The 17,393-nt window shown below is 39.3% G+C and overlaps 1 protein-coding gene across 4 annotated transcripts in view; it reads right to left on the reverse strand.

Annotated features, from left to right (window-relative positions):
- The window catches only part of LOC126723127 (hydroquinone glucosyltransferase-like), a 49,211-nt gene that overhangs the window by 5,417 nt on the left and 26,401 nt on the right, over positions 1 to 17,393 (reverse strand). The window contains exon 2 of one of the 4 annotated variants that reach the window (XM_050426415.1): positions 5,542 to 6,024. The exons of 2 other annotated variants lie outside the window; for them this stretch is intronic. In XM_050426415.1, coding sequence (XP_050282372.1) covers positions 5,542 to 6,024 — 483 coding nt within the window. Of the gene's footprint in view, positions 1 to 5,541; positions 6,222 to 17,393 lie in introns of those variants that run through there. One more of the 4 variants, XM_050426414.1, reaches the window with a different exon arrangement.

Genomic DNA, 17,393 nt, shown 5'->3' on the forward strand with positions numbered 1-17,393 from the left:
TGTAGTCGCATAGCCTCATCGTTTCTGCTCTCATCGTGGTTGTGTACCCTGTAGCTTGCGAGTCCAACTTCGGCCGGGATGACTGCTTCGCTTCCGTACGTCAGGCGAAACGGTGTCTCTCCTGTGGGTGTTCTTGCCGTCGTCCTGTATGCCCATAGTACACTTGGCAATTCTTCGGGCCATATACCCTTTGCCCCCTCGAGCCGAGTCTTGATGATCTTGAGCAAGGATCGGTTTGTGACTTCGACCTGTCCATTAGCTTGAGGGTGGGCGGGGGAGGAGTAGTGGTTCTTTATTCCCAACTGTGAGCAAAAGTCCCGGAAATGGTCGTTGTCGAACTGTCTCCCGTTATCCGAGACAAAGACTCTAGGAATGCCAAACCTGCATACGATGCATCTCCAAACGAAGTTGCGAACGTTCTTCTCCGTAATCGTGGCTAAAGCTTCAGCTTCCACCCATTTCGTGAAATAGTCGATGCCTACTACCAGGAATTTCAGCTGCCGCATAGCTGTAGGGAAAGGTCCCATAATGTCTAATCCCCATTGTGCGAACGGCCATGGGGCTGTTATTGGGGTCAGCTCTTCGGTCGGCTGTCTAATCATATTGCTGAACCGTTGGCATTTGTCGCAGGCCCTGACATAGGCTTCGGCGTCCTTCTGCATGGTGGGCCAATAATACCCTGCTCGTACAAGCTTGTGTACCAATGATCTGGACCCTGAGTGGTTTCCGCAGATTCCTTCATGTACTTCTCTCATGACGTAGTCTGCTTCTTCCGCACCCAAGCATCTTAGATATGGTCGGGAGAAACCTCTCTTGTATAGGACGTCTTTTATCAGGACGAACCTTGCCGCCTGGACTTTAAGCTTCCTTGCGGCTTCCTTTTCATCCGGTAAGACCCCGCTTTTTAGGTATGAAACCAACGGCGCTGCCCAGCCGCTGTCGGAGCATATTTCCTGCATATTGCTGAGATCTATTAGCGGGGAAAGCTGTACAAAGGAGAGTACATTACCAGGGACGACCATTCGTTCTGCTGAGGCGGCCTTCGCGAGACGGTCTGCTCGCTCGTTTTCCTCTCTGGGAATCTGGATGATTTTGGCTTCTAGGTCGCCCACTCTTGTCCTTACTTCATCAAGGTATTTCTTCATCTTTTCGCTCTTGCACTCGTAGTCTCCATTTATCTGGTTGGTGATAACCTGTGAATCGCAGTAGACGACTACCCTTGCGGCTCCTGCTGCTTTGGCAAGGTCGAGTCCTGCTATCAGAGCCTCATATTCTGATTCATTGTTGGTGGCGGGAAAGTTTAGACGGACCATACATTCAATGGTGTCTCCTTCAGGTGATAGCAACACAATGCCGGCCCCTGCGGCTTGCCTGTTGGATGATCCGTCCGTATGTATGCTCCATTGAGGGGACTCTGCTGCCCCCTGGTCCTCGTCATGGGTGAACTCAGCTATAAAGTCGGCGACAGCCTGTCCCTTGATGGCGGTCCGCGGACGATACTGAATGTCAAATTCGCTTAGCTCGATCGCCCATAATGCCAGTCGGCCCGCGGCCTCGGGGCTGCTCATTGCTCGCCGTAAAGGTTTGTCAGTCAGGACATTTACCGTATGAGCTTGGAAGTACGGTTTGAGCTTTCGGGCTGCCGTAACTAATGCGAAGGCAAGTTTTTCCATCGGCGGGTACCTTTCCTCGGCGCCACGAAGCGCTCGGCTTGCGTAGTATACGGGTTTCTGCATCCTTTCTTCTTCTCTCATCAAGGCTGCGCTAACAGCTGCGGGGGAGACGGCCAGATAGAGAAAAAGCTCTTCTCCCGGCTGTGACGGGCTCAACAACGGAGGAGAGGAGAGGTAAATCTTCAATTCTTCGAATGCTTGCTGGCATTCGTCGGTCCATTCAAAGGATTTTTTCAATGTCCGGAAGAAGGGCAAACACTTGTCCGTTGCTCTCGACACGAACCTGTTAAGTGCCGCTATTTTTCCATTCAGGCTCTGTACCTCCTTTACACTTCTCGGCGGTGTCATTTCCATAATGGCTCGGATTTTATCCGGGTTCGCCTCGATTCCCCTTTGAGACACCATGAATCCCAAGAATTTTCCTGCCGTTACTCCAAAGGCGCATTTCCCTAGGTTGAGCTTCATATTGTAGGAGCGGAGTGTATCAAATGTTTCCTTGAGATCTCCTAGATGATCTTCCTCCCTCCGGCTCTTAACTAGCATGTCGTCCACGTAGACCTGGACATTCCTCCCAATCTGTTGCGCGAACATTTTGTTCATGAGCCTTTGGTACGTTGCGCCTACGTTCTTTAGGCCGAAGGGCATGACCTTGTAACAGAATAGGCCTTGGCTGGTTACGAACGACGTTTTCTCCTGGTCGGCTTCGTGCATTCGGATTTGGTTGTATCCCGAGAAAGCGTCCATGAAGCTCAGCATCTGGTGTCGGGCCGTGGAGTCTACTAGGACATCGACCCTCGGTAGGGGGTAGCTATCCTTGGGGCAGGCTTTGTTAAGGTCGGTGAAGTCCACACACATCCGCCATTTCCCGCTTGCTTTCTTCACCATTACTACATTTGCTAACCAGTCGGGATAGTACACTTCCCTGATGAAGCTTGCTTCCCGTAGCTTTCTGACTTCCTCTGCTATGGCTCGGTCTCGCTCCGGGGCAAACACCCTCTTCTTTTGTTTGACGGGTGAAAAGGCGGGCGACACATTCAGCTTGTGCACCATGATTGAAGGATCTATTCCTGGCATATCTTCATGACCCCATGCGAATACGTCTTGATTGCGTCTAAGGAATGTTATGAGCTCTTGACGGGTCGTGGGGTTAGCGAGCGTTCCAATTTTGGTCGTTCGGCCAGGATCGGAACTGTCAAGGGGTATTTCTTCTAGCTTCTCAACCGGCTCCGTTACCGTCCGGTGCTCTTCTATACTTAAAGTCTGAACCTGATCCTCCATTTCCATCATGGCTATGTAACATTCGCGCGCGGCCATCTGATTCCCACGCAACTCCCCTACTCCGTAGTCAGTTGGGAACTTAATCATCAGGTGGTAGGTGGAGGTTACTGCCTTCCATGAGTTGAGCGTGGGTCGCCCGAGGATAGCGTTGTAGGCGGATGAGCAATCAACAACCAAGAATGTCACGTCCCTGGCTATCTGTTGGGGGTAATCACCCACAATTACGGATAAGGTGACCGCGCCTAGTGGGAATACTCGGCTCCCGCCGAAGCCGACAAGTGGGGCATTTGTCGGGATCAGTCGCCCCCTATCGATCCTCATCTGCTGGAACGCGGTGTAGTATAAGATATCTGCTGAACTGCCGTTGTCGACCAGCACCCGGTGCATATTGTAATCTCCTACGCGTAAGCTGACGACGAGTGCGTCGTCATGTGGATGGTGAAGGCGTCGTGCGTCTTCTTCCGAGAATCCGACTACGGGGCCTTCTCTTCGTGTCATTTTTGGCACGGCCCCCGTTAGTTGAACATTTTGTACCATCCGAAGATAGGTCTTGCGGGCTTTCTTGGATGACCCGGCGGCGGTCGTTCCCCCTACAATCATCCTTATATCCCCAATCGGGGGCCTTGGCCGCTCATTGTCCCGTCGGGGGTGTTGGTCTTGCGCGGGAGGATCCGCTCTCTCCTTACTAACGAACCTCTGCAGCTTTCCTTGTCTGATAAGGGCTTCAATCTGCTGCTTGAGGTCATAGCAATCAGCTGTGTCGTGGCCGTGGTCACGGTGGAATCGACAGTACTTATCTCGGGAGCGTTTGCTGGGGTCGCTTTTCAGCTTTCCTGGGAATGTCAGCGACTCCTCGTCCTTGATCTGCATAAGGACTTGATCTATCGGGGCTGTTAGCGGAGTGAAGCTCGTGAACCTTCCTCCCAGGGGCTTAGGGCGTCTTTCGTCTCTTCGGTCCGCGGTTCTTGTCTTCTTTCGGCCCTGGTCCTGCCGACTGTCTTCCTGCCGTTCTCTCTTCCTGGGCCTTTCTTCTCGCGCTAACAGTGCATCCTCAGCGTTCATATACTTCGTGGCGCGATAAAGTACTTCTAACATGGTTTTTGGGTCGTTTTTGTATATGGAAAACAAGAACTTGCCCTTCTTCAAACCATTTGTAAATGCCGCGACAAGTATCTTGTCGTCAGTTTCGTCGATTGAGAGCGCCTCTTTATTGAAGCGAGAGATGTAGGCTCTTAGAGTTTCGTCTTCTCGCTGCTTCATGCTCATTAAGCAAGCCGTAGACTTCTTGTACCGATGGCCTCCAATGAAGTGTGCGGTAAACTGAGCGCTGAGTTCTTTGAAGGTGCTGATGGAGTTTGGGGTCAGTCGACTGAACCAAATTCTTGCTGCGCCCTTTAGCGTTGTAGGGAAGGCCCTACACATGATGGCGTCCGCTACTCCTTGAAGGTGCATTAGGGTTTTGAAGGTCTCCAGGTGGTCCAGTGGGTCTTTGACCCCGTCATAACTGTCTATCTGCGGCATGCGGAATTTACTTGGTAAGGGGTAGGAGTTGACGGTGGCGGTGAACGGCGAGTCAGTTCGGTTGACAAGGTCGTCAAGGTCGCTTGATACTCGTCCCTTAAGAGCATTCATCATGACCTCCATTTGTTCCTTCATGGCTTGCATCTCTGCGAGAACGAGAGGCGGAGTGGTTTCCGCGAGGGAGGGGATGCTCGTGTTCTGTCGTTCAGGTTTGCTCGGGGCGTTGCTGGCCTGGGGTCCTTCCTGGTTTCTCCTGTCAGCGCTGGTTCCTTCCTGCTCTGCCCCTTGGTTGTTGGGAGCTGCATTCTTCTGTCTCAGTTGCTCTTCTAGGTCGTGATTTTGCTTTGTGAGGCGCTCCACGGCGGCGGCGAGCGTCCTCACCTGTCTTTCAAGCGCGGTTGTAGGAGTTTCTTCTTCTTGAATGTCGTTGTTGGTCGCCATTGAGCGAGTGAGTACCATGTAACTCTCTTGTCTTGAAAGCGAGAACGTGCTAAAGCGTTTTCCCACAGACGGCGCCAACTGATGATACTGAAAACAATACCACCAATGAGTCACACGCTCCTCACTCGATCGCAAACGGCACCTGCACAACGAAAAGGAATAACCTAGCGGAGTGTACCGGTGTGGTACCGGCCAAATACCCTCCGAAGGTCAAGTTAGAACTATTCTCACTGCTCTAGAGTGCTAGAGAGGGTAAAATTATGCGTACCTTGGATCATGAGGGTGTTAAGGTTTTTATAGTAGCAAGGGTCATGCCCTTTTCCCTTAGAGTAGAAGTCTTTTCCTTATAGGAGTCCTTTTTGGGCGTATTTTTCGGGATCCTTTCCTTATAGGGGTTTCTTGAATATTCTATAGCGTGGGAAACAAGCCAATCCCTTACTTGTAGCGTGGGGAGCAAGTCATATTACTTTGTCCGTCAGCCTCAACTCATTTCCTTCAGCTTTTAGACCGTCAGCTATTAAGACCGTCATGCTAAGAGACCGTCTGCTATGGCTCCGTCGGCTCTATGTATGGAAGATCGCACAGAACCGTCGGTCCGAGGCCAGACTCCTTTTATCCTTATCAATACCCTCAGCTAATCGCATCTGTTTTGTTCCGCGAAGATACAATTTGTACCGCTCACTTGTTCGATCTTGAATCGGGTCTATAAGATCTCGACCGTGAATAGGTATGCACCCCGGAAGTTTCACTGGTTCAGGTAGGTCTCTATACTCGCATGAAACTGTCTCATCCAACTTTGGCAAATTCAAAACCAACGACAAAACCATAGCATTTGATGGGAAGAAAATGTAGGGCGAGACATTGAGCTCCTTAGCAACATCAAGAGCATCAATCCCAAAAGGATCAACCAGTAAAGCAACTAACCGAGTAGTTGCAACTAGTGAAGTTAACACATCACAAAGCGATGGCAGTGAACGAGTCATGGTCAGTCTAATTTGCAGTCCAGGCTTTGCTCCTTTGAGGTCCTCCAAGTTTACTGGAGGAAGAAAGACATGCTCTATGCTAGTAGGGAGAGCTTGAAGGACTTCTTTCATGGCTTTGGATGGAGACCCTGTTGTGGGAATGATGCATGTGACGTGGAAGTCATGATGATGAAGAAGTAGCTTGGCAAACTCAACAAGAGGGATGAGATGCCCCATCCCTGGACTTGGTAGAAGAGCTATGTGGGGTTTTTGTTCCATATGGACAAATATATAATTCAATTATGTTTTGAAGAGATGGAAATTGAAAGAGAATACCAATTGCAACTTGGGAGCTTGCGTGGTTTATATAGGCGTTAGGACTTAGGAATAATAGTATTAGATGCGCATGATTATTATTATTATTATTATTATTGTTATTATTTTATACAACGAATAAATTAGATTTTACTAATACATCATTGTTTGACCTAAAATGTTATCTCCAAACTAGTTTAGTGTAAAATTTTCTAAACTTCTTCTATATCTTTTTATTAAATGTAAATTTTAAAAATCAAATTGTTGGATTGCATGTTATATTTGTTCTTAACACACATGTCAAATTTCGTTCAAAGTAGAGATTATTTACTATTCGATTAATAAAATTATTTTTAAACATAATTTTTTTAGCACAAAATATTGCGATAAGAAAATATAATCCAATGATTATATTTTCAAAATTCATACCTGATTAAAAGATACAAGAGAAGAGAGACATTTTCCTTATTTGACTCAGTTAACTATACCAGAAGATGAAATAATTGGAAAAGAGGAAAGTTGAAAAGAAGAATTTTATTTTTTAATTAGCATAAACACACTAGCATGTGTTAGCATGATGTAAGTGCAAACGTTATTCTTCTAAATTTGTTTAAATAATGGAATCGATAAATTTGTTTAAATAATGGCTTATTATGGGTGTGTTTGGATAGAACTTATTTTGCTGAAACTGAAAACTGAAAACTGAAAACACTGTAGCAAAATAATTTTTAAATGTGTGAATAGTATCGTGGGACCCATTTTTAATGAAAAAGTTGCTGAAAAATGTAATTTGTTGGTCCATAAACAGTACACAAATGCACTGTTCACGGACAAAAAGTCAACAAGTGCGGCTAAAAAAAAAAAAAAAAAACTGAAACGCAGGAAACGCAAAACGTAGACGCAAAAGCTCAATACAAACACACACTATATGCTACTATTAAAGTAGAAACGTTAATCTTCTAAAATTGTTTAAACATTGCAATCAATACATTTGTTTAATATCTTCTTAAAAAAATACATTTGTTTAATTAATGGCTTAATTTTTTAAAAATTTTATTTTAATAAATTGATAGTTGGGTGCTAAGATTTGAACATTAGATATCTCAACTGGAAACTATTAAGATTTAAGTTTGTAGTATTGGCAAACCATGACAAAGATACAAGTCCAAGATGAAGAAAGATGTGAATTTTTTTTTTAATTTTTTTTATTGGTGTTCAACCTGTCGAAAATCATAGAATCATAAAAAATCAGCAAATGTGAAAATGGCCATAACTTGTTTGTTCCAAGCTCAATTGATGATTTGTTTGTTATGGTATTTATAGGACAATATAACCTAACCCTAGAGAGCTTTTAGAAGAGAAAAAAAAAAAAAAAAAAAGTGCCTTATGTGCCTCATATTCTATATCTATGATTTTTGTACTCAAAACTTTCTCAAATCTTCGACTAGTGATATTCATTGAAGAAACTCAAGATTCAGTGTTGTGAAAGTTGTTACCTCATACTAGTCATCAAGAGTGCTGGATCTAAAGCTTCAAATGTGATCTTGGAATCGTATAGTAGAGGTCTACTATACGATTGAAAGAGAATACAATTGAAGAGATGGGGATTGAAAGAGAATACTATTGTTTTTTTTTCATGGTAGGGACTTCGAGGTTGCATGGTTTATATAGGTGTTTTAGGACTTAGGAATAATAGTATTAGATTATTTATGTCACCTGAAACTATTGATTGGTTTTGAAACAGCTTATTTAGTTGAAATTAAATTTTTATTGTTAAAAGTATGATAAATAAAAGTAAAAATTAGTTGAAATAATATAGTAAAACTCATAAATAATATAAAAAATAAACTATATAGTAAAATAAGCTGACTTTAAACTCTAATCTCAAATGCAGCCTATACGCGAGACAGCAAAAATGCAACTGGTTTGGTTCTTTTCTTTCTCTAATTTAAAATTTTGGACATTTATTCTTTTTATTAAAGTTCATTTGTTACTGGGTTCTTCAAAGTAGTATATGCGGGGGACAGCAAAAATGCAACCCCACACCCACTAAACCCAACTGGTTTGTTTCTTTTCTTTCTCTAATTTAAAATTTATTCTTTTTATCAAAGTTCATTTGTTACTGGGTTCTTTAAAATAGTATATGCGTACGCTTTTTTTTTTTCTTTTCTTTTTTTTTTCCTGTTTTTGATGGAATAGGCGTACGCTTTTCGATGCAGATGAAATTTGAGAAAATGAATAAAATAGTTTTTTTTTTTTTTTTTTTGAGAAATAACAGATTTTATTTATTCACCATTGTTTGACTTAGGTGGCTGTACAAGAATATCAAATAATTGGAAACTAGAGGAAAGTTCAAAAGAAGATTTTAATTTTTAGTTTTTAATTGGCATAAACGCACCGGCATGCGTTAGTGTGACGTAAGTGCTAACGTTACTTTTCTAAATTCGGTTGAAGGTGGGTTTGGATACAAAAGAAAAGGCAGAATTTTGCGTTTGCGTTTGCGTTTTTGTTTTTTTTTTTTTTTTTTTTTTTTTTTTTTTTTAGCGCATTTTGGGACTGAAATGCTTTTTCAGTGAGTTTCATATACTGTTTCCAAGACCAAAAAAACCTTTTTTTTCACATAAATTTTCATTAAAAATGAATCTCACGGCACTATTCACATATTTAAAAATTATTTTGTTATAGTATTTTCAGTTTTCAGTATAATAAGCGATATCCAAACAGACATAATGTAATCAATAATTTTTTTTAAATAATGGTTTATTATATGCTACTACTAGAGCTGTCCAGACCAACCTGCAACTCAACAGAACCACTCGACCTGTAGCCACCTGAATTGAAACTAACTGGATTCGAGCAGCTAGCAGTCAACGGTGGGTCTCCGGCATTAGAAATCAAGAGGTGCAGATCGAGTAGTGGTTTTGGGTTTTGAAATTTGATGGAAACCAATCCGATCGTCCTCCTAACCTCTCTCTCTCTCTCTCTCTCTCTCTCTCTCTCTCTCTCTCTCTCTCTCTCTCTCTCTCTCTCTCTCTCTCTCTCTCTCTCTCCACCAAGATCTAGACCAAATTCATTGAGATACATCAAAATCTCATGCTTTGTTGATTTCACCTATTGCTGCTTTGTTGTTTTTGCCCAAAACCAACTATCGTCCACCCGAGCCAAAACTAGTTGACTCATGGTCAGTGGCAACCAGTGGCGAGTGTATTTTTGCTTCAATTGATTAGGTCAGATTGGTTGCAGGTTGAGCCCAAACACGATTCAACTCAACTTATTGGAAGCCCTAGATGCTACATAAGAATAAATATTAATCTCCAACTGTATGTTTTTTTTTTTTTTTTTTTTTTATGAGGTTTATATAGATGTTAGGACTTAGCAATAATAGTAATAGATTATTTCCAGCATCTGGAAACCATGCAAGGGACGGGAAAGATGTAACCCCTTACCCATTAAGAGCATCCGTAGCAGATGTTCCAAAAATTATGCCATTTTACCACATCAAATGCCTACTTTATTATTTTACCACATCATTTTACAACATCTCATTTATCAAATGTTTTATAATTCAATTCTATATATTAAAATAATATTTACTACTCATCAACACAATAAACAAACAATAAATAATATACCACACATCTTCCGTACCGTGGAAAATTTGTCACGGTACTGTTCAATGTTGCAAAAAAAAAAAAACATATCCCACATCTGCTAAATGGGCTCAAATTGGGTTTGGTGTGGGATATGTGCCAAATATTTAGCATTTGGCACATATCCCACATCTATTGTGGGTGCTCTAAAAGACTAAACCCAACCGGTTAGGTTCTTTTCTTTCTCTAGTTTAAAATTTTGGACATATATTCTTTTTGTTAAAGTTCATTTGTTAATGAGGTTCTTCGAATTAGTATATGCGTATGATTTTTTTTTTTTTATTCAACAAATAAATTAGATTTTATTAATACACCATTGTTTGACCAAAAATGTTTTCTCCAAACTAATTTGGAGTGAAACTTTCCAAACTTCTACTATATATTTTTATTAAATATGAATTTTGAAAATCAAACCATTGGATTATATGTTATATTTGTTCTTAACACACATGTCAAATTTCGTTCAAATTTGGTGTTTTTTACTTTTCGATCTATAAAATTATTTTTTATACATAATTTTTTAGCACAAAAAATTACTATAAGAAAATGTAATCCAGTAGTTAGATTTTCAAAATTCACATCCAATTAAAAATATAAGAGGAGAGAAACATTTTCCTTATTTGACTTAGTTACAGTACCAGAAGATGGGGGGAAATGGGCTTTTTGCCCTTATTTAAAATTTAAAAAAAAAAATTTATATATATATATATATATATATCCCTAGCACAATGTCCTTGTTTTGAAACTATTAAGCACCGTGTCTATCTTTTGAAACTCGATTTTAACAAAATCGAGTTACAAGTAGAACTCGACTTTAACAAAGTCAAGTTCTATGCATATTTTTCCACTTTTTTTTTTTTTTTTTGAAAATTTAAGTGAAACTTGACATTAGTAATTTTGAGTTTTACTTAAAAATTTACATATAACTCAATTTTGAGGATATCGAGTTTTATACAAAACTTTATTTTGTTAAAATCGAGTTTCAAAAACAGGGACATTCTGCTAAATAGTTTCAAAACAGAGATATTGTGTTAGATTTTTAAAACAATAAGGGCAAAAGCCCATTTTCCCCCTAGAAGATGAAATAATTGGAAAAGAGGATAGTTGAAAAGAAGATTTTTATTTTTTAATTAACATGAACACACTGGCATGTGTTAGCATGACATAAGTGCAAACGTTATTCTTCAAATGGCATAATTTTTTTAAAATTTTATTTTAATAAGTTGATAGTCGGGTGGTGAGATTTGAATATTAGATATCTCAATTGGAAACTATTAGGATTTAAATTTGTAGTGTTGGCAAACTATGACTAATTGTAAATCTTGTTGAGTTAAAATATGTACTTCCTAAGTCCAGGACAAAGACACAAGTCCAGGATGAAGAAAGATGTGAATTTTTTATTTTATTTTATTGGTGTTCAACTTGTCAAAAATCACATAATCATAAAAAATCAGCAAACGTGAAACAGTCCATAAGTTGTACGTTCCAAGCTCAATTGGTGATCTGTTTGTTACAGTATTTAAAACACAGTATAAGCTAACCCTAGAGAGCTTTAAGAGGGAAAAAAAAAAGGTTCCTTATGTGCCTCATATTCTATATCTAGGGATTTTGTATCGAAACTCTCTCAAATCTTCTACTGGTGATATTCTTTGAAGAAACTCAAGATTCGGTGTTGTGGAAGTTGCTACCTCATACCAGTCATCAAGAGTGCTAGATCTAAAGCTTCAAGTGTGATCTTGAAATCGTATAGTAGAGGTCTATGTTGGAGAAAACCCACAAGGGTGGTCTTGGAGTCGTGGGTTGGAGATTCACGTTGTAGAAGATTACTATCAAAGATGTCTATGGGATTCAGTGCTCAATTCGGTAACTATAGTTATATTTACATTATTCTGACTATAAATCTCTCTCTAATAGTGAATTTGTTCACCTTGGGATTAATAAAGTCAACTCCCCCCACGTTTTTCTTGTGAACCTATTTTGTTTCATTGGTTTTCTTGGTCATCATATCGTGTCTCTTTTAAATTTATGCACTTGCATGATATTGATGTTGATGTACTTAACCTAAAGTATCAATTGTAAGTTTTTAGACCCCTGTAAACTAGATTGTTTAACCTAATTAATTAACCAAGTGAATACTTTGGTTTATTATTCAAATCTAGGTCAAACAAATATAAATCATATCATGTAAAGTAGCAGAAAATAAAGAACACAATGATGTGATCACTTAGGAAAACCAAACCGGTAAAAAACCTGGGGAGGATTTAACCTGGCTATCCTCAAGGTAAAAGGCAAAACCACAATGAAAGAATTGAAGTTTGTACAATAAGACTTAGACCACTAACATCCTATTGCTACATCGAGTAAAAAACTTACTACCACAACCCATGATGGCTCCGAGTCCATGAACTACTTCTTTCCTTGGCCTTTGCAACACAAGCACGCACACTTGTGATAACAAATACAAACTCTCCTGTTTGTGACTCCAAGACCACCCTTGAAGGTTTTAGATCATTAGTACCTTTGATGACTAGAGAAGGTAGCAACTTCTACAACACCAAATCTTGAGATTCTTCAAGGAATAACACCAATAGAAGACATGAGAGAGCTTTTTGGGTACAAACCCTAGATCTAGAAAAGAGGCACACTCTTCTCTCTTTGAAAAGCCTTATAAAAATGTGCTTAGGGTTTCCGTTATATACTAGTAGTGTTTTACTTGAAACCCAATACGTTTAAGTAGAGTTTGGGCTGAAATAGAATTCTGCAGATATGTGTTTCGATCGATCGAGCCTGTGTCTCGATCGGTCAAACCAGGTAGATTATGAAATCTTCTTCTTGCAGCTCGTATGTTCTTGAATCTTGACTTGTATCACCTTGAGCATTGTCTAATAATACTCATAAACTCTAGGATCTATATCTAGACAAGTTTGTGTTCACGTTTTGCAAATTGTTCTAAACTTTTAAAACCTAACAATCTCCCCCTTTGGCAATTCGTGACAAAACTTATATACAAAATGAAATGCTTAAATACAAGAACAACCCAATACAATAAAATGCTTAATTACATCACAAATCCCAATCTAAGATTCCTAACCTAGAAGTTGCAAGAAGAGGTAGAAGGTCTTGATCAGAATGTACCTGTCTTTCCTGAAAACACTCAAAAGAACACATCACTACATGTGTGGAAAGACAGGCATATAAACATTATGAAACACAAATATAAAAACAAAAGTAAACTAACTCTCCCCCTACGTTAGATACATCAAAAAATTGTATTTTCTTCCCCTTTCAAAAACAATATCAACTCCCCTTAAACAAAACAAACATGATTCCCACATTTCATCTATTTCTCCTCCTTTTTGTCATGTATTGACAAAGACAACTCAAACAAAGAGTAAATAGAAAACATACGCAACAAAAGTAAAAAGAAAATAGAGAATTAAGGGAACACAAAATAATTCAACTCTATAGAAAACAGAAACAACTCCCCCTATGAAGAGCAACAACTCCCCCTATGAACAACAAAGGTTAAAAACAAGCTTCTCCCCCCAATAAAAATAGGAAAAACAAAACAAGTTTTGGGAAAAAACAATTTTGGGGAAAATTTAGGAGGTGGGGAAAAACTAAAAGAAACATAAGTTGAGGATACACTTAAAAAAAAAAAAAAAAAAAAAAAAAAAAAAAAAAAAAAAAAAAAAAAAAAAAAATCTCTCTTTCAATAAATGCAAACTTGACACTATGTGACCCATAAATATATGCAGGAGTAGAGAAAATATTTGCACATTATTATCTATCATATCTCTTAAGAAAAATATTTTTTACAGTTCACACATAAAAATATCATATACTAAAATGTACAAAGGACTAAAAAATTAATCAATCAATTTTTAGATCAAGTTGAGTACCCAATTTAGCAAAGTGTATGCATGTTATGTGTGATGGATACAGAAAAAATGCAATGCATGTGAATCCTAAACATAAATGATGCATGAAAAAAAATTGGTCAAAAATCTAAAAACTGAAAATTTTCCAGTTTCAATCAATCGAGCATCAATCAAACATCATTCGAGTCAGGCAAAGAGCAATGACTAAAAATCAAGGGATTTTCAATTGGTCGAAAAACACATTTGACAGATCGAAATTTTGGAAATTTGAATTTTTGAAAAACTGCAAAAAACAACTCAACCCAAGTAATTTCATGAATGAAATGCATGAGAATGAGTTTAAATGTTTTTCAAAAACATGAGTTTTCAACTCAAAACTTCAAAACAAGGTTTTTAATCATCAAAAACACAATTTTTGCCAACCCTTAAACATATTTTGTATCAAACATCATACAAAACATAATCTTGGATGGCCAAACTAGATTCACACACAATTTCATGTACAAAGCTTAGCAAAGAATAACTTGCTAAGTGTGTGTAAACTAGTAAAAGCATGAGATACATGTGAGATGATATGTAGATAGTAATCAATCACAATTTCTACATTATTCATCACATAAGTTTGAAAGTGACTATCACCTAAAGAGTTATATCCTATAACTCTCACATATTCAAGAAAACAAGCTTGCAATCATGTAAAAAAAAAAATTATTTTTTATTTTAGCCTTATAATGTACACACCATTTTTATTATTTTATGTTATTATTTTTATTCCAAGGCTACACTTTTTTTTCTTTTTGTGCATGTGCTACACTTACTCGAGCACAAAATCATACGATATGCACTAAGGCGTTCGTGATTGGCTAGTGTCGTGGGCGAAAAGTTTCCTTTCCGACAAATGAGATTTATAATGGGTTGGGGGGTCTAAACTGAAACTCGACAATAGGCTTAATGCACGGCCCAAAGGCTATTGGTGAAGATCCAAGGAGTCCACTATATTTTATGCCTTGGGCCTAGATTGGGACAAACAAGAGTGGCCCACATACAATCCCTACAGCGAACATGTTAGCTTGGTTAAAAAGCATACTATAAGAAATAACCCAGCAGTAAAGTGTTTCTGCAAAAAATAGCCCAGTAGTAAAATGTTCCTGCAGAAAATGGCCTAGCAGTAAAGTGTCTCTATAGAAAATGGCCCAGCAATAAAGTGTTCCTGCAGAAAATGGCCTAGCAGTAAAGTATCCCAACAGTAAAAGAGATGAAACAGGATGAACCTCCAGCAGTAAAGTGTTTCTACAAAATATGGCCCAGTAGTAAAGTGTTCTTGTAGAAAATGGCCCAGTAGTAAAGTGTACTAGTAGTAAAAGAGATGAAACAGGATAAACCTCCAGTTATTAACTATTTCACAGAATAAGGGAAATATCTACACTTTCAGACTCATCATTCGTTAGCTCTGGAAAAGAGTCTTCTAATACAACAATATGAGGGAAGAATTCTATAATAATAGTTACATCATAACCATTAATAGTAAATGAATAAGTAAATATCATGAGTTCCATTATGACAAATAATGAGGAAAACATAGTGTGAGATGAAGGGAGAGAGAGAGAGATCCCAACTAGCGCAGCAAGATCATTATGGTGCCAAGACATGCTCATGAATATATAGTGAGTAATGAGTAGAGAGAGTCATTTGTGAGTAGTATGAGTAATAAGTGAGAGTGTATAGTAAGGCTGCTGGAGCTTTCTGCTGGGGGTAGATAAATGTATATGAATAGAGCTATGAGAAGTGTTTTTGAGCTAGGAGCTGGGGACTTAGTTTCTAGGCTTGAAACTAAGAACTCAGTAACTTTTTCAGAGCTTAGATGAGGCTCAAACAGAGAGGTTGAGGAAAAATCTTCCCTTGTGTATGTTTTAGTGTATCTTGGTCTCCTTAGTGTGTTGGTTAAGCATTAATGGAGAGTTCCATTTATATCTAGGTTTTTAGGGGGTGATTAGCAAATAATCTCTGCTAAATCTTTCCCAATCCTCAGAAAATCCTTAGAGAATCGTTCTTGGGATTTTAGCTACTAACAGCTAGGATTCTAAATTAGTATTGAATGCTGATTGGGCTTGGCTGATGGTATTAGAGCATCCTTAAGGCTAATGATCTTGGTTATGCTACAACTAGAATCAGAGCTCCCTAGGGCAAATTAGATCACCCCAAACTAGGTGTCAACCTTAGAGCCCTTATTGGGAACACTATTGGGATCCCCTTGGTGCCCTCCAAACCATATTTCCCTAAGTTTCCCCATTAGGGGTTCATGTGCTTGGTCCATGAACCAGAGAATACACATTTTTAGTATAAAAATAGACTGATTTCAAGTGGTTTCAGGAGCTTTGAGGGCCTAGTTATGGCTGCTCTTGGTTCTTGACTGGCTGTGCTGGAGAAGAAAGAAGTGACAGCTGGCTGAAGTTTCCCAGCTTTCTGTCACATCACTTCAACTGTATGTCACATGAGAAATGATGGAATTTCAGCTTGCAGAAGAAGGGTTTAACCCCTGATGGACACATGTCCTCTTCTGATCTGATTTAGGCAAGTTGGGACTTTATGGGAAAGGGCTCCAGCTGTTTAATTCTGTTGGATTTTGGCTGGTCAGCCCACGTGACCTTTTGCTGCTGGCATTTGTGTGTGAGCTGGGCTTTGTATTTAAGCTTCCATAGGCTTGGTTGTCGCTACAAAATGAATAGTTTTTCCATAGGTGATATTCATGGGCTTTTATAAATCTTGTAAGAGAGGTATTTCTTGAGGGATGAATATTTATATTTCCCATTAGTGTGGGATTTGGTATGTAAAACAAGTGTCAAAATAATATTTGCATTTTGTAAATATGTGCCAAAATAGCATTTGGGTTTTGAGTGTAAAGTAATTGTTTTTTCCAAAATAGTGTTTTGGGCTTTGTGAAATAGTTGCCAAAATAGATTTAGGCCTTTGTAGAAATAGTACCAAATTATTATTTAGGCTTTAGAGATAGTTTCCAAATTAGTATTTGGGCTTTCCAAGATAAGTCCCAAATTAATATTTGGGCTTTATGAAAATAGTGTCAAATTATTGTTTGGGCTTTTAGAGATAGTTGCCAAATTAGTATTTGGGCTTTGTAAGATAAGTGCCAAATTAATATTTGGGCTTTACGAAAATAGTGCCAAATTATTATTTGGGCTTTTTTAGAGATAGTTGCCAAATTAGTATTTAGGCTTTGTAGGATTTTGTAAAAATATTGCCGTGTAGCAACGGGCTTTGTAAGGGTGTCGTGTAGCAAAGGACTTTAGGGCGCCGTGTAGCAAAGGACTTTAGGGCGCCGTGTAGCAATGGGCTTTGTAAGAGTGTCGTGTAGCAACAGGCTTTAGGGTGCCGCGTAGCAATAGGCTTTGTAAAAATGCTGTGTAGCAATGGGCTTTAGGGTACCGTGTAGCAACGGGATTTGTAAGAGTGCCATGTAGCAATGGGCTTTGTAAGAGTGCTGTTTAGCAACGGGTTTTGCAAGGGTGCCGTGTAGCAACGGGCTTTGTAATAGTGCCGTGTAGCAACGGGCTTTAGGGCGCCATGTAGCAACAAGCTTTGTAAGAGTGCCGCGTAGCAACGGGCTTTGTAAGAGTGCCTTGTAGCAACGGGCTTTAGGGTGCCACATAGCAACGG

Source organism: Quercus robur, chromosome 4 (genome assembly GCF_932294415.1).
Source record: "Quercus robur chromosome 4, dhQueRobu3.1, whole genome shotgun sequence".
Taxonomy (NCBI): domain Eukaryota; kingdom Viridiplantae; phylum Streptophyta; class Magnoliopsida; order Fagales; family Fagaceae; genus Quercus; species Quercus robur.